The sequence below is a fragment of the Pieris rapae genome, chromosome 10 (genome assembly GCF_905147795.1).
Source record: "Pieris rapae chromosome 10, ilPieRapa1.1, whole genome shotgun sequence".
In the NCBI taxonomy this organism is placed as follows: Eukaryota; Metazoa; Arthropoda; class Insecta; order Lepidoptera; family Pieridae; genus Pieris; species Pieris rapae.
In genome coordinates this window covers 440,524-459,106 of record NC_059518.1, presented here as the reverse complement: position 1 = coordinate 459,106, position 18,583 = coordinate 440,524, and the positions used below count along the sequence as shown (strand labels likewise).

Genomic DNA, 18,583 nt, shown 5'->3' with positions numbered 1-18,583 from the left:
TTTTGTTCCAAAGTGTGGCATTACATTTAATTGGCCTACAGAACAATACAAATTAATATCATTTATACGACAATTCTAATTTACTTCAATAGAGTACTAAATGCAATCGATATATTGTTTTTAAATCTCAAATTTGAGTGCGAAGATTATCAATTGCTGCCATCTATTGGTAAAATTTTGTTCATTTTATTTATGAAGATTTTTTTGGGAAATAATGATATCCTCATTGTAAGTTTTTTACTTTTATCTTCCCCTTGCATTACTATATTATTTGAAATCATTTTGCTTTATTGATAGAATAATGTTCCATCTTAAGAAATAATAAAACGAGAATATTTAGACGTGTTTCCTATATTTTATGAATACTTACTATTACTAAGGGCTGGCTATAAATTGAAAATAACAATTTATCTTATTATTCAAAGCTCTCTTCGGGGGAGGTAACGGATGTCTGAGTATTGTGGTCAACTGGACAGTAAGATCTGGTGCACATAATTTTCCTTCATCACAACCTCGTTTTTCTTTCTGTCCTCTTCCACACCACACAATCATTTTACAATCCGTTATTTAACTTAAGCGATCTCTTCTAGGCAACTCTATATACATCGCGTAATTTACAGTAAAACTTCGATCTTTGCCTCCATTTTTAAGAGGCGTTAGGTCAAATAAAACTCATATACATAGTATGATTTTTTACATAAAATCGGATTAAAAGAGAATACCAAAGTTTTATATTCTATCATTTGTATCAGTCTTCTTGTTATCATAAAGAAAAATGTGAAACAAGCTAACTTATATTTGAATATATAATATTTATTAGTCTGGGCACTATGACCGTAAAAATTCAATACAAATTTAGAACATTACTTGCAAGCTGTTCTTTCTGGTTTATCTTAGTCAGAATCAGTACAATTTTGGCATCACCCAGAAAGTAATGAAAGTTTTATGATACAATAGGTACGAGTTATTGTACAGTGATAAGGATCAAAAATATTGAATCTACGTTATTCCATACACAATCAGATAGAAAAGTAAAGTTTTTTTGTAATTTATATAATGGCAATTAGAAAAGTATAAAATACTTGATTTGGCCGATCGAAGCAGCAGTTTGCTCTTTCGAGTGTGCGACGGTACTCACTAAGCCTAGCAAAATGTATACATCGGTGAGTAGTCTACTATAAAATTGCTAACGTCAAAAGCTGAATTGAGACATAGAAACTAATGCAGAAATGCAGAGTCCACCACTGGTAGCTGTTCTGTATCTACAGACACCGACATTATTAAAAAAACTCCATGTTCACGCTCTTCGTGTTTTTGTACCCAATCACAATTGGGTGAAGTTGGGATCCTTCTCTCTTCCCAAATATTTCTAATTTCTGTTACTGTTGCTTATGTTCCAGGGATTGGTCTTAATAATCTTTGCAAGCATCGCTACAGCAGTAGTAATAGATCAAACGCCATTTTACAAAGAAGCTTTTAAAACTGGAAATGGAGCCAGTTGGAGTACAGTCAAAACTTATCATCCACCAAGGACGCAACGAGTATATAATAATTATGATACATATGTAAGTATTTGGTCGTAATTTATGATTTAAAAAAAATATATACCACCATGTCTAATCCTTTTTTTTTTCTTTTCTTAACAAATATATCCAGGCCTACCCGAAATATGAATTCGAGTATGCTGTATCAGATGATAAGACAGGTGATCACAAACGTCATCATGAAGAACGCGATGGTCACCGAGTGCGCGGTGAATACAGTCTCGTTGAAGCAGATGGGTCCTTAAGAGAAGTTCGATACGATGCTGATGATTTTAATGGGTAAATCTTTTTCATGATTATCTTGCCCCTAGAAAATTGAATTTTCTGCAATTGTAGTTATATAATTTAAAAGGTAATGCGGTTTAGTCAATATGATTAATAGAAACATCTCAAGTCATACATTATTTTACATTTTTGACTCTTATCAATTTTAACAATATGTATAAATTTAAAAACAAACTTTTTATATCTTGCATATAAGTAAACTAAATAACACTTTGAACATTAATTACAGATTCAACGCGGTTGTAAGCAAAAGCGTCTTAAATCACGGCAACAACGCGTATTCGACTCATGGACACACTCGTCAATTTCTACCATTTGGAAAAGATATCAAAATAAATTATTTCTTCCCGAACAAAGATCAAAGACAAAACAACATTGATAATGCAAGTGAAATAATCGACAGTAATCCAGTCACGGAAGCAGTGCTATCATCTGAAGAACCTGAAAGTGTTGAGATGGTAGAGAAAGATATTAACAATCCCTTAGCGCAGACTGAATCTGTTAAATCAATTGAATTTCCCATTGTCAAAATGGAAGCACTCGAAAGCCCTATCAAATTGGTTAAAACAAACACCGAGGTGGTAATGCCCGATATTGTCCAGAATCCTGAATTAGAAAAGCCTTTAGATGCTGAATACAACCTGAAAACAGAATCTAAAGAACCAGAAGGTCGTGACTCCGATGCTGCGTCATCTTATTACCATTCCAGAATATATTACGTTGGGTTTTAATTTAATACCACAATGTTTGTGTTCATATATTTAATAAAACTATGTTAAGTTATTATAATAAAACGTTGTTGATATCGAATATTATCTTTACTTTAAATTAATGAACTTCCAGTGGGACAAACCTGGAAAGATAACTTGGCGATTTCAGGTCGAAGCAGTGCTAAATTAAAAAAATATAACTTTATTCATATAGGTAAACAAGTAAACTTATGAACAAAAAAATTAATTTAATGGTAAAGTTTACATTTACTGCCAGTTCGCAAATCAAGGGCGTAGAACGGAAGAGAACTGGCAATAAACTCTCCGCCACTCGTTTTAACCGACAAGTTTTTTCTTTTACACAACGTTTACCTTTTGTTACGAGGACACTCATCATCTTGATGCTGAACATAAAATTATTATACCATTTTTGGAAAAATAACGCTAAGCAAATAATAATTATGAGTTCGCAAAACCACCACAATGGTTCTCTTCTTGCACACTTCTATCTGGAAACTATTGTAGTTTCACTGACACCATAAAGTATTCCGATACGGAACTTTGGGTTTATTGTTTATTTATCAAGCACAATTAAGTAATTTTAATTTTTTTCCGACGTCGACGTAGTCCCCATGACCAAGTACGACGTAAAACATGCGAAACTTCGGAAAAATTTAAAATTATGATAAATAAGTTTATAATACATAGCTTCAATCTGGTAAAAAAGTGTTTTCTTTAAATGTGTAAAAACTATGTTAATAAAAGACTATACTATGTATTGAATATGTTTTTTATTTTGAATTATGTAAAATCCACATATCAATTTAAAGCAAGCCGATGCTCTTGCAATACTTTCAGACATTTTTTGCAAACATTTGTGCATTTGTGTGTATAGACACCAGTTAGACGTTTTTAATAAATTAAATTTTAATGCTTAAATCGTTGGCTTTTAAATTTACTCGATAGAATTAATGATAGTAATTATTTTTGTAAATGCAAACTGTAATGCGTTGTTAAGGCTTGTATGTTACGCATACAATATAATTATTTTGTAACGAGACTTTTGGTTTCGTCAATCAAAGACGTATTTCATTAAATCGTTTGTATTACATTGACCTTGGTGTTTTGTTTTAAGTTTTTATAATATTTATTAAAGTAAATCAGTCATTTGAAAGCCCCAAACATACTTATGATACATATTTCTAAGTCTTATTATTAAAGTTTTTCAAAGAGCGTACCAATTGAGTGAGTGAGCCTCCTGCCCGTTTGCCCGTTTGCCCTGTTCTATAAAAAGTCTACTATATTATATACCTAAAACGAAATATTTATCTTACGCCCGTTTCGGCATAGGTCTTTATTTTTGTATGTTTTATTTATGCTGTATTATATTTGTAGGTTTTTTAAACAGACAGTATTAGTGTCTATTCCCGGTAAGGCAATATGGGTAGCCGTAGGTACTACTAATTACACTCAAGCGATAAACTTTACATATCGCTTAAAAAATCAGTTGTTTAATGTAAGATATTTATTTAAACCAAGATATACTCATTCAATTTCCTAATCTAATGTAAGCATATTGTAATAAACAATTACATTATTAGTTTATATAAGGTACACAACTCTTGTAACTAGCATAAATTAAAACTATTATATAAGACCCGCTGAGAGTATCTCAGATATAATTTACTAATTAGGAAGGCATTTCTTTAAAAGTAATAAAATTCCTCTAAAATCATCGTGCGTTTTAACTAATGGAATGTAATTGCTGAGCTTGGAAGCACGGATCACATGCGTCTATGTGCGGAAACTGAAGTTGAAGACCACAACACTAGCTACAATAGATAAATACCTAGTGAAAAATCTTTATCGAAAAAAAATGATGTTCTTATTTGTACGTACGTTGATACATTTCTTATTTCTCCGCAATTCTAAGCCTTGATTTCCTTTATAACTATGCAGTTCTGAACCATCATTTATTACCTGATCCATTTTAAGGTAATTTTAGAAAATAATATCACATTGAATCGGCTACCATAGTTTTGCAGTAAAGTCATTGAAATTGTACAATTACCCAACGTCCTCTAACAGTCTAGAATAACTATCAAAAATTGTAACGGTTGTTATCTCAATCGTGTGTATCTAAAACTGTTTAATTGTTGCTTGACCTTGAAAAATAACATTAAATTAAAAGAAATGTTCAAACGCTTCACTCAAATAAATATTTATTACATATATTATTTTCTATATGTCAATATGAACTTTATCTTCCATTCAAAAACATATTGTTTAATGTAATTAAAAATAATCGTCTGACCTTTCATAATTCTAATAATAATTATTGATTTGCAAGAATGTGGTACAAAAATAAATTCCGGTAAAATATATTACTACGTTATGAAACTAATATTAATCAAATTTTTCATGCAAATAATCGAAGTCGTTTTAAAAAACTCTAATAGGAAGATTTAGAACGATTATACTAAGATGAAAGTAAATTTATAAAAGCAATATCTGTATTTATATAATTTCTTTAAAACGTAAGTACGTATGTTATGATTAAGTTAGCATAATATTCATAGAATCAGCAACAAAGGTTTCAAACAAGCACAATTCCATACATAGCGCTCGTATCAAATGTCGCAACCCAATAGTGTGATTGGCAATGCAATTACTTTGATCCTATCGGATATCATCAGAAACTGGCTCCCCTCCACGACACCTCTTATGTTTTGTTTGTTATATAAAAAGAGTGCAAATCACAGCAATAGCAGTCTACAATCTAAAGCATTTGTGTCTAACAATGTTTGCTAAAGTAAGAGCCTTTAAATTATTACTTAGTAAATTTCTAAGAAAAAATGTAGTTTTATTGCATTCAACAATAAATTAATTTATTGCTTGGGATTTAGATTTAAATTAGGATGGGATTAAAAATTTAAGTATCTGTGCGAATGGATTATTAACTAACTTGAAAATTATTTTTAGATCACAATCTTGTGCAGTGTGGTGGTGGCAGCGAGTGCTGGTCTTTTCCACCACGCTCCAGCTGTCTCATCCCAGAACATCATACGCCACGACAACGTGCACGAGACCCCAGTGCACTATGAGGCTCCTGTCCACGCAGTTCCCGCATACCATTCAGCTCCAGCAGTCCACTCTACCGCAGTCGTCCATGCTGCCCCAGTGGTTCACGCTGCCCCCGTTGCCCACGCTGTCCCCGCTTACCATGCTGCACCTGTACATGCTCATGTAGAAGACCACTATGTTGATGAATACGTATGTAATTTTTTACCTTAAACTTACGGCAAATCCTATACAATGCACAAAAACTTTTTGAAACATTGACTAGACTCTTGGAATTGTGGAATCTACTTAAAAATTTGAAAGCTACATAAATTACATAACTTTTTTAGGCCCATCCAAAATATGGATACTCCTACTCAGTAGAAGACCCCCACACCGGTGACCACAAGTCCCAGCACGAGACGCGTGATGGTGATGTTGTGAAGGGAGAGTACTCCCTATTGCAGCCTGATGGTTCCTTCCGTAAGGTCACATACACAGCTGACCATCATAATGGGTAAATACATATCTTAGATATACAACGTTTCTTACTAATATTCTTTAGAGCCAATTGAGTTGAATTTTGGTGAGATAAACTGCAACTTTCAACATTAGAAAAAATTATAAAATATTGTGAAAAGAAAGTTTATAAGTTTCATATCTGGTATAACCAATTTGTTACAATAACGAAGATCTTAAATCGAGATAATTTCACGATACTTAACTCTTCAATACATCTACTGCGCTATAATATAGATATTATCTGTTACATTTAACTTGGTTATGTAGCAAAATGGCTATACTATTAATTTAGTGTAATAAATCTTGAATCTAAAAAAATCTAGCAATATTAGATTTATGAATAACATAAATTTCATTTATTTCAATAAGACAGAGTATTCCCTTCCCAAGCTACAAGTATAACGTTATGTACACCTAAATGTATATTTATAGTTTCTTGTAATTAAATGAGCGCGTACACAGTTTATAATTAAATAAATAGAGCAACATGTAATAATGAAAGTAGGACTAAGACCAGGCATATTATTAACTGGACCTGGTAGATGTCCACAACGGCCCACTTCCAACTGTTGCCCAACTTTAAAGATCGTTGCAAATATAGAGACTAATTTCGTAAGCATCCTTCTATTATTGAAAGGAAATTCTTGAAATTTTGATAAATTGCGGACTTCCCACTAATGTCAGAAAGTAGTTCTAAGAACAACAATATGTTAGGTCGTTTTTAAAGCAAAGTATATCAAATAGAAATAATGATTCAAGCTCTTTGTGTTATTTTGAAAGATTTTAGATTCTTTAACATGACGTAATAGAATAGTACTTTTTTATATTTTACAGAGATTCTATGTTATATATTAAATATAATTTTGTCTACAGATTCAACGCCGTAGTACACAACACGCCACCAGTCATCCATCATCATTAGAACCTTCTCAACTGTGATATTAGATTAGGAAATCTTAGTACTTTAGACATTCGAACCTAAACTATTCTTAGTACTTGTGATACTCATTATATTTCTTATGAGGCTCATATTCAGAGTAGATTTTAATTTCTTGATTTTTTAATAGACTTTAGTTAGATTTGAAAATGGGCCTCATTTTATTTCTTCAATTTCTTTTTTTATTCTATTCTGTTACGATGTACAAATCAATTATAAATAAATATTTATAAAAAATATTTTTTGCTTTTTTTCTAATATATCTATTTATATATCGAATTTTCAAAATCTACAAAAACACAAAAGGATGCTTTACAAATGCATGTTTTTGTTACCTCGGTCCACTTATAATATTTGATCATACAATTATTACTATAGACTATTTGTAGATTAATTTCAACGTTTATGTACGTTTCGTCATAGCTCCGCATTTTTTTTATAGAACAGGGGGCAAACGGGCAGGAGGCTCACCTGATGTTAAGTGATACCGCCGCCCATGGACACTCTTAATGCCAGAGGGCTCGCGTTTCGATTACTGCATATTTTTTGGATCATTTGGAGAGATATACTTTGTTAAATAATTATTTAAAACGAAAGCAGGATATAATGATTAATGACAAAAATTTTAATATACATGAGTAATAACTTTTGATTTATAATTTAACATACCTTTTTGATTTATGACTTTAGCGTATTACAATCTTATCGATTCATATTTGTATTGATCAACTCAGATTATGAATTATGTAAGTATCTTTATAAATTATCCAGAGAATTGTTGACGTAAGTTAAATGCTTACGTATAGATTTACTTAAGATTAACTAAATGACTAACTTAAGATTTTAATTCTAAAAGATTTCTTGAAAATAAACAAAAATAATATTTCTAGATTCAACACTAAATAAAGTATCAGTCACCGAAATTACAAAACGCTGGGCGAGTATACCATAGACAACGATTGCAGTATCTTTGAAGTGAGGAATCTCTATGGCATCGCCAGCCAATTTCTATAGGGCAGAAGGAGTAGGTACTGTATGTTTGAATATGAATTTTATAAAATGAGTGAAAAGATTAACGTGCTGGAATGTACACTAAATCATAAAATACATAACTTATTCAGGCATATTCTTGTAAGAACTAATATTTAAAAATATTTTATCGATAATATCTAACGCCCAAACCCAATAAATAATCCACTGACGGAAACAATCTGAGATCGATTCGATCAATTGTCTATTTGCATCTTAATAACCTATGAAGAGTATCCATTCTTGGCGACGGATAGAATGCAATATCTTCACTCTTTACACTCATTTTTGATACTCAATATAAACTAAATAAAATAAACAAAACCTTACAAATAATATTTAAATATACATGTCTATGTTAACAATATATCAAATAGCTTTTTTACTATGTTAAAAGGTTCTGTATGTTACAATCTTAAAATAGGATATTGGCACAGGTGAACTGTCATTTCATACAAAGGTCTATCCACATACACCGATCCCGACTACCATGGATAGCTTGTACCGACAAATGGCTATTGCAATTCGTCGATTGGTTATTGGCACACTTTTATCAATATTTGGATTAATCTACATATCTCAGATAATCAAAAATGGATTGATTGTCGTAAGGCAGCTGCCCCTATCTGCTCACCCTGGCGACGGCATTGACTGGTCTAAGAAAAGAGCGTACCAATTCTTAAAACGTGGGCGTCAACATCACTTAACATCAGGTGAACCTCCACCCTGTTTACCTCCTATTACAGAAAGTAAATAATAATAAGTTAAAATGTTCACAATAGATCAAACATGACTAATAAACCTTTCAAATCGTGATTGAATTATACTGGCATTGAATACTTTTCAATGTAACTTTTTGCGTGTTCAATGCTCATATTATCGCCTTATGCGTGTTCTTTGTACAGAATTGAGCTATCATCAACTGTCATAACAATTTGATATTTTAATAAAAACTAACAAATTAATGAGTTAATACATTTACGGTTGGAAAAATTTGTATTGTATTGTAACAATCATTTAACCAATGTGTTAATTTTAGATTATTTAAGTTTCTTTCTTCTAAGTTTTCTATTCACATATTTCTTAGTATTAAATATGGACTCTCCGATAACGAGAGGTGACAAGTATGCTAATGAGACGGCTGAAAGACTAAACAGCACCATTATTTCGTTTCGTCAGCATGCCTATTTAAAATAAATGAAATTAATTAATTAAAATTAATAAAAAAAAGAGGTAGTCCACTATCTCCTAGAGTGATTAATATGCAACCAGAGAGCGATGAATCAGGATAAAATATTAACGGAGCTCGGTGTATTCGCGCCGCCTATTTGATAGGATGTAAGCGTAAGCAGAATGCAAGCCCCTGTGATGAAACGACCAGCATCGATATGGAGTGCAGATTAGAAGTAAAAATGATTTATGACTGTTTAACAGACTTGAAAACCTGAAACTAATTCCTTTGTTCCTGTATTTGTCACAAGGGAACGGAATCAGGAATTTTGACACGACTTCGACACGTGTAGAAGATGAGTATCGATCGAAATTTCCTCGGCCCTGGATTGCAGAGGACGTAGAGACATAATCCATATAATACATTAAATTTGGCTGTGCTACAAATAAATATAGTATATAGTAGTTGACATCCATAGTACAAATTATTCAGTCACTAGAAAGTAAGAAGGTTTCATAGCACTAACAGCAAAGTCTGTCTACAAATTGACCATGTTGCCCCAAGTTATTACTGGATTTCAAGGAGTTAACATGACGAAGACGAAATTAACAAAAAATCTTAACTTGCGACATTGACATATCGAATGATTATATAGAATCGTTTTCTTTTACGATGCCGTCGACATGACATACGGCACAAGATAACGATTTATATTTTGGCTTTAAAGGTCTCATTACGTTTTTACCAATATCGAGTTTCGTGCGACCTTCAAAAACATTACCGTTGCTATGCGTGTGAGGGGAAACAGTGGTATAAATATAGCGGTATATATGTGGTATCTGCTAGTTGCGCACTGGGTTTATCTTTATATATATATTTATATAAGTCTACTGTATGTTAGTCACTGAACTCCTCTTAAACTTCTGGACCGAATTGAATATATTTGTTTGTATATGTTTTGATGGTTTAGATCAGCCTGGCAGATGGCGTTGCAGTCGGTATCTAGGTAATTCACCTATGCTGCAACTAAACAGCTGGTTTTTAGGTATGAGTCTCGGATAGCTTAACTGGTTGTACTGGAGCTCTTGGTGTGTAACCAAACATTTGAGGTTCGATTCCCAGTCTAAGCCGCCCGAATTATTATTAATTTGTCGAATAATATTATTAAACTGAAATACTTTAAGGCGTATTTTATCTGCGAAATTAGCATATCAATAGGAAGAGACTGACTGTCCAGGACACAAGGAATTCTAATTATCTTTATTTTTACCTACATATCTAATTCATTTATTTCAGCAGACAATAATGATGGTTATTATTGTGTTATTTACAACATTGTCTTAAATTTTATAGAAGTTAGGTTAGCTTTAAAGTATATTTAATAATGAAAATAAACAGGGCACATACAGACCATTGCAATGATGGCGCCAAATTTTGGTTAAAATTACAATGTTGACCATTTTATAAGAAATAAAATTGCAAACGTGTTAACACAAATTATTTTAGCACTCCTACCGCGAAAAAAATCATTTGTTTTCGCGTAATACCTAGAGACAGTTCATATACACATTGCATGCGCTCAGTGTACCTCGGCTTTACGTTATGCAACAGTTTACTGGATCACTCGGTGCAACCCAGAGCGCTACTTTCTCACTGGACCGGAATATAAGGCTGCGTTTACATGTGATTATTCGACGTTAAGCTGTGACACACACAAATTTTTAGCTTCTTAGCTAAAGTTTTGTATTACACGATAAACTAAATGAGAAACAGAAAATTAACAATATTTTTCATTTCTAGTCCTTGCATTACTTAGACAATTAATCGTATGTTAATTAGTTTATTAAGAATTGTATCAGATCAGAAACAATTAAATAATTCAGGCAGGAGGTCGTGAAGCCTGCGAAACTTCTGAACTTCTGGAAGGAGCATCGCTAAATTTGTCCTGACTAATTGGACTGGCACAATGGACCGAATGAGTACGAAGATATTATGCGCACATAGTAAATTCAGCTGTGCAAAGCTAACGCCAGAATGCAATCACAATCTTGATTGGAAAAGAGTCTGAGATCAGACCGTGACAGTCAATCGATCTCCTATCTGCATCCCAAAAACCAAACCCTACGAATACAATCCTTTTTTGTCAACCGATAGAATGCAATCTCTTCGCTCTTTACACATTTGAGATATAAACCAAATAAAGTAAACAAAACCGTACAAATAATATTAAAATATACATGTCTATATTTAAAACATATCAAATATATTTTTAATTAATTTAAAAACTGGAGTAAGTTAAAATCTTAATATAGGATATTGGCATAGTTGAACTGTCATTTTCATACAAAGGTCTATCCGCAACACCGATCCCACCTACCATGGATAGCTTGTATTGACAGATGGCTATTACGATCGATTGGTTATTGGAACACTTTTAACGATATTTGGACTAAGATGCCTTTCTCAGATGATCAAAAAAGGAATGAGACAGGTTATTGGGTTTGGGCGTAAGTGATTCGCTGCTTCACTGCTATCAAATTAGGCTTATGTTGGTACCAAAAATTAACACAAGTACAACCTTATGCAAGAGTTAAAATTAAATGTGCTGAAGTATACGAATTACGTGCGTAACATAAAATGTATTTAGCTATTATAACATCAGAGATATGTTAAGTAATCCGACCGGAACAAAACTCATTCAGACATTTATTTTAAACACGTTTTAGACTTTAAGTAAAAAAAATTGGGTTTACGACACTTTAGACTAAAAGAAACATTCATCTCTTTATCATATTAAACATATTGACATTTATAATAGAACTATCCGTATGCCGATAAATAAATAAAATATGCAATAATTATTTTAATGAAACAAAAATTATCTCGGTCGCAATTTAACCTTGAATGAAGCTTATTAAGTGTCAGTGATGTAAGAAAGTTCGATCTCGGGTCGTATGTCAGCCGGTTTTGTGGTAAATTACTCATGCGTTTATGTCAAGTATAAAAAGTACCTCGCAACCCTTGTCCTTATCAATTGAGCCCAAAGGTGCAATAAGCAACATGTACTTCAAAGTAAGATCATTTTTAAAATGTTCGAAATTTAAAAATTCGTATATTCTACTTGCACGGCATACGTGTATTATTTCATATAAAATAGTATTTTTACAAATATTATTTTCTTTTAATATTCCAGATCGCAGTTATCAGCTTCCTGGTGGCGGCCTGCCAAGCCGGTCTCATCACCGAAGGACACTCTGCGGTTTCCTCTCAAAGTATCACTCGTCACGACCAGCCTACTCATGGAGCCTATGCACCGATAGTCACCCACGCAGCACCCCTCATTCACGCTGGTCCCCTAGTCCAACATGTGGCTCCTGTCGCTCATGCTGCACCCGTCGCTTTTGCCCGTGATCATGCTGAAGAAATCGTAAGTGTTGTTGTTATAGCTCTCTAAATGATACTAATTTAGTTTAAATTAGATTTTATAACCTTAATTGTAAACTCTAGGTAAAGTAGTTGTTTAGCAGGATTTTTAAGTACGAAAAGATATTATTATTTGTGTAAAATTTTCATAAGAGCATACTCTCATACTGCAACTATTATTAAGTAATATTTTCGCTTTAAACATAAGTCACAGTGGAGATTGGTACACATTCCTTGACCAACAGGGAAGTGATCTCGTTTATAATCGTAACTATACCATTAGATAAAGGGACTTGAATAAATTCGAGCGACCACTCTATTTATGATGCAAGGCAGCTTTGCATATCCGCGAATTGCCATTAAATAACAGTCGCAAGGTGTCGCTGTCGATGAGTACCAGTGAAAACTGGTCCAATAGTACGTCGCTAATTTATTATAGGTTTACGTTTGGTGTAGGATTTTCATTTCATCCATTTTATCCATCCGTCCATCTCGTACGGTATATCGTGTATCCTCTACGATCCTAATAATTACGTAGAGTATATTTTAAGCTAAAGCGTTACATATACGTATGTTATAGTTACCTTATCGTATACTGACACCATAATTTCTCATTTCATTTTTTTTTTTCTACAAGTATAGCAACAATAAATAATGAATGGATATTCTAACAAAGCTAGCAAAACAAATTTTTTCTCAACAAATGTATACTGTTTCCAATAGCAAGCAAACCGAGATATATCAGTAAAAAATATTATGATTAATCGAATAGCAGTATACTCCGCGATTACAACAAAAAATATTTGACAAAAGGTATTTTACTAAAGTCACCATACGTACAAAATGGCTCCATCTATATTTATAATATAATTAGACTTTCCTTTATAAAATTTGAACCATAAACTCCTACTCCTCCATAAACTTCTAAGATAATAATAGTACTAGTAGTTTATGATGAACAACAAAGTGAAGGGATATTGTGATAAAAAATTATACATCGTAAAACGACCCAATTAAATTGTTATTGTGTAAGTTGTCATTACAACAGTGTAATGTTCGTTTTATCAATCACGTCATCATAGACTGAAATTGGTAATGTTAATCAAGCGTGTATCACTGTTAATTAAGTAGACAACGAGAAACGCTTATTATGAAACTTCACAAGCAATGGTTCGTGTATTTTCTGGTACTATTAATAGAAAATAAAATCATATTATTTCTCTTACACAGATATTGATTAACGGCTATATAGTTTTTATTAAAATTGGCGTATACATAATTGTGCATGAAACAAGTTCCAGAAGTTCCATAAAATTGTTTTTGCATGAATACTTTTATTGAAACAATTTATATTTAGTCTAGTATTATTTACAAAGTTTAACACAAGCAAGTTTAAATAAACTAATATAAATGAAAGCTGCCAATATTAAATAATCATTTCAAGCCTACGTCAGAGGCATGTTGCGTATGTCATAAAACCCATTTACATAGTAAATTAAATGAATTGGTATACATCGAATATAATTTATTGACTCAAATCATAAATATGTGTATCTCATGCCTATTAATTCTTTAAGTAAATAAATTTATCATTAGCAAATATTCAACGTCGCACTAAATTATTCTTTTACCCAAATTTAATGAAATTTTACACAAAAGGGTTTATTAACTGGCCTTTGACAGTTACAGTCTTCCATTAGCTCCACAAATATCTACTCCACAGATTACAATCAGCTGATTTGTACCAAAATAACCTGTGTTCTGGAACTTACTTTTATAGTATACTGAAGCTTAAGCTCTGACGTCAATTACAGGCACCAGAACACTACGAGTTCTCGTACTCCGTAGAAGACCCTCAGACCGGTGACCACAAGTCCCAACACGAGAGCCGCGAAGGTGACGTCGTGAGAGGACAATACTCACTGGTCCAACCCGATGGTGCAGTCAGAACTGTGGAATACACCGCTGACGCGCACACTGGGTAAGCCTTTGAAAATTAAATTAAACAGTCAGTATTAATTACTTGGAACCATAGATTTAGTGATCAGAATATGTTTTAACTGTGTATATGTCATCTTCTGTGTATGAAGGCTAAACAATCATACGTTTGTTTTCCTAAGAATATTATATTAAAAAAGCGTATATTATCAATTGATATTCGTGATATTCAAAAAGGCAATCAAAAGGAAATTAAAATTAACAACTCCTAACATAACTTGAATATAGCTTACTCTAAATAAGTTAGACTTGGACAAGAGCCTTTATTCTCATGCTGTTGGAAGGGTCGGAAGCGACTTGTGCTCGACAAAATGGTTAATAGAAAAGGTGTTTTCGTCTAGCACTTTTCTTTTCTAACATAAATTGTATATTTGCATAATTAAATTCATTATATAATATCGAAAGTTTTTAGTTCAAATCTCATAACTATTCATGAAAAATCTAAAAACTGGTGACGCTGTTCATGAATTGGAACGCGAAAGTGTACCAACTTGAACTTGTGCGAGTTACGTCATACATCACATATGTAGCCAGCAGCTGATTTTAATTACGCGCAACATAGCTTAAACGAGTTTTAATAAACAAAGTGCTAAATGCTCATATTATGTTCAACAACCTTCCATGAAGGGTATAGCAGCATAACTCACCGTGATAGTCGAGTACTTGTTATACACGTTCAGTTTCTTTCACCATACCAGCAAGTGTTAGTGCATAGAAAAGTGCATTCCTGGGGCTAGAACGCACGATCTCCTCAAAGAAAAATTATCTAGACAACGTATCTATACGATCTTCTCAGAGGAAACTAGATAACGTATCTCTTGCATATTATCAATGTTTACGTGTCATCTTTGACTGGAAATTATAATAAGTTTTATACCTACATCAAATACAGTAAATTTCACTTAATTAATGTTTTTACTATTGAAAGATATATTTTTTACGATGTATATTTCTTTTCAATCTTCTTAACATAACATTTTCATTAGGAATAGCAAAGTAGAACAGCTAGCGAGACTAACTAGGCAAGGACAATGTGATTTATCTGAACAAACGTTTGGCCAATAGATCTGATAAAATCTCTACCAACACTTTGTTTTGCAACGTAAATTAAGATGATATTATATTTAACTTATACGGTTAAAAACAATTACAAAAATTTTGAGTCAGTTGGCTGGAATGGAACTCTGATAGTAAGCAGTTTTGTCAAAAATCTAGTAAAGTTTAAAATATTATTTATATTTTTAATACCATATTTATGTTCACAGTTTCAACGCCGTTGTACACAACTCAGCTCCATCAGCGCATGCTGCTGCTACCCAAACCCAGGCCGCTCCACTCGCCCACGCCGGTCCTATCGTCCATGCAGGTCCCATTGTCCATGCATCGCCAATTGTTCATCATGCTCCAATTCTACACGCCGCTCCCCTCGTCCACGGCCAAGTGGTCCATGCTGCTCCCTTCCTGACCCATCATTAAGTATTTACACAATTTTAGTTTTTAATAATAGAAATAAATCGTTACTATTTATCACAAGCTTTTATTATATTTGTGTGTCTCTAATTCAGAAAGTTTCGTGCGTTAACTCAAACAGATTTCAAAGCTAAATTTTAATCACTTTTAAGCTAGAAACATACCAAGTGCCTCAATGATTTACTTCTTAGGCATGGGCCTCAGATTTCTGTATCTGTTTGTTGTCCGTTGTGATCAGCCTCCTGTGCCTGTGACTTTTGAGTCTACTTCAAGCCGGTTTCTTCACGATGTTTACCTTTACCGTACGAGCGAGTGTTAATGTGCTCATCACATGCGTAATTTCATCGGTTCACAGCCGAGGATTGAACCTGCGACCTCAGGGAATCATTCACATGCTAAAGCCACTGGGCTAACACACCTGTACGTTAATAATCATAGTTATTATAATATTATCCTTGGGATTGATTTGCTCCAGTTCAAACAATTTGTATTAAAAACTTGGCGATTGAAAAGAGCGGCGGAAAGTTTCTTGCCAGTTCTTGCCCGCTCTACGCTCTTGACCTGACTTTCAATTAATTAAATTTTTTTAACGTTCATAAGTGTACTTGTTTTCACTTATGAATTGTTTGTGTGTTGTTTGTTAATAAAGATATTTTGATTTGATTTGATTTGATATGCGATGGAGAAAGGAACAGTATGAAATGTGTTCGTTAAACTTGACAGCTTTTTACAAGATGGATCTTCCGTTCATTACAATATGTTAATCCAGCTTCGGAAGTGCTCTTCTGCAATCGCATTGTTCGTTCGCTATTGTTCTTAGCTTCCGAGCCGCATATATTTGTTTATGCAACGCATATGAATTAATACACAACGTAACCGAATACGATAAAAAATCATTAATTTCTATCACGTAGCTGTCTTCCTAACTGATTTCGATTATACGCTGCTGCACTATAAAATTAGTTTTAATATAAGATTTATTGTTTTGTATGCTTTATCTAGGCTTTAATAGGCTTTTAAGTTTAATAGGTTTCAAAACATTTTTTCTGTATAATTAGATTTCCGTAACTTTTTTACAATGATCCGGAACCCTTTTTGAATTAAATCTATCTGAATTTAACCCAAATATATTTATTTATAGCCAAATATTTTCCTGATCAGGAAAGTACAAAGGTTCAGCGCGTCTTGTCTGATTCAAGGTTTTAATTTTGGGTTTAAGTAATGCCAGTTTACTGACGATTTTTTGTTAATCAGGCAATTGTTGTTTTTTGAAATGTCTCTATCTGAGACATAATGGAACATAATGATCAATCAAATTTAAGACTTATGAGATATTAAAGTCGAACTTAATTTAATAGAAAGGATATTTAACATAATAATGTCTGCAATAACACTACTCACAGTCTGTATCAAGAGTAAGACACTCTGTGCTTGCGTTCTATTTATTCACTTAGCACTGTTTAGCTTTTAAGTCAATCCATCAAAAGCAAATCAAAGAAAAAGAAAGAAATCAATTGGTGTATCATAAAGGATGCAGTACAAAGAGAAGACAAAGAACAAATATGTTAATTCAATCTTGTTCCGTAATTTATATTATTAAGTCCGATCACGTTTTGATCTCTACGAACAAATAGTACACAATGCTTTTTGTCTCTCTCTGTCTATGTAAGTTTAGGAACTGCTAACATACTAAAAAAGTAGGCAGTCGAACTCTTCATTTTTTAACTTAAATAACTAATAAGGACGCTTTTAACTACGCTTTCACACTTATATTTTGATATATTATTATGAAACGATTTACAAAACTAAGCTATGAAACGAAACCTACATTTAAAGTACCAAATAGCTTAATAAAATTATTTTGTGTTACAACTCCTTAAATATCAAGATCCGAGCAATTAAGGTCATTACGAAAATAGGTTTCTGTACAATTTACATGATTAATTTCTTGTCATCTTCACCAAGTTTTACTTTATAGCGGAAATAGCGAAATCATAAATATTTCGTAATTTGCCAACGTTTTCAATTTAAATTATTATTAAATTACATTTTTGATAGTAAAATAAGCCTACAAACCTATTTAATTTATAGTAAATTATAGTCAAAAATCGACTTTAAAACCTTGTTACCTGTTTAACAATAATAATCGTAGATAAATTAAATAATTCTCTAACATATTTATATATTTAAAATCGTTTACTAAACAAGTAAACCAAGTCTTAAAGGGTTGGTAACACACTTGCGAGCCTACTGGCAATGTAATATAAAGTGAGCCTCCTGCCCATTTGCCTACTGCTTTAAGCGTCGTCATCAAATTTGAACAATAATAATCGACCAATAAATTGTCAGAAATTAAAGAATTACATCAATCAATACGCGCACGGATGTGTGAACTTGTGTAACAATACCTAATTACTATACTTACGTAACGTAA

The 18,583-nt window shown here is 32.6% G+C and overlaps 3 protein-coding genes across 3 annotated transcripts; all 3 read left to right on the top strand.

The window, feature by feature from the left end:
* Nucleotides 1-1,151: 1,151 nt before the first annotated feature.
* On the top strand, nt 1,152-2,638 carry LOC110997841. Its single transcript, XM_022266192.2, has 4 exons — nt 1,152-1,163; nt 1,401-1,565; nt 1,657-1,823; nt 2,059-2,638. The coding sequence occupies exons 1-4, from the start codon at nt 1,152-1,154 to the stop codon at nt 2,558-2,560; spliced, it is 846 nt and encodes a 281-aa protein (XP_022121884.2). The 3' UTR covers nt 2,561-2,638.
* Nucleotides 2,639-5,244: 2,606 nt separating this feature from the next.
* LOC110997635 (cuticle protein 19-like) lies at nt 5,245-7,297 on the top strand. Its single transcript, XM_022265882.2, has 4 exons — nt 5,245-5,351; nt 5,522-5,812; nt 5,950-6,116; nt 6,995-7,297. The coding sequence occupies exons 1-4, from the start codon at nt 5,340-5,342 to the stop codon at nt 7,041-7,043; spliced, it is 519 nt and encodes a 172-aa protein (XP_022121574.2). The 5' UTR covers nt 5,245-5,339; the 3' UTR covers nt 7,044-7,297.
* Nucleotides 7,298-12,194: 4,897 nt separating this feature from the next.
* On the top strand, nt 12,195-16,206 carry LOC110997573 (cuticle protein 8-like). The gene is made up of 4 exons (XM_022265812.2): nt 12,195-12,330; nt 12,452-12,685; nt 14,496-14,662; nt 15,945-16,206. The coding sequence occupies exons 1-4, from the start codon at nt 12,250-12,252 to the stop codon at nt 16,153-16,155; spliced, it is 693 nt and encodes a 230-aa protein (XP_022121504.2). The 5' UTR covers nt 12,195-12,249; the 3' UTR covers nt 16,156-16,206.
* Nucleotides 16,207-18,583: the final 2,377 nt, after the last annotated feature.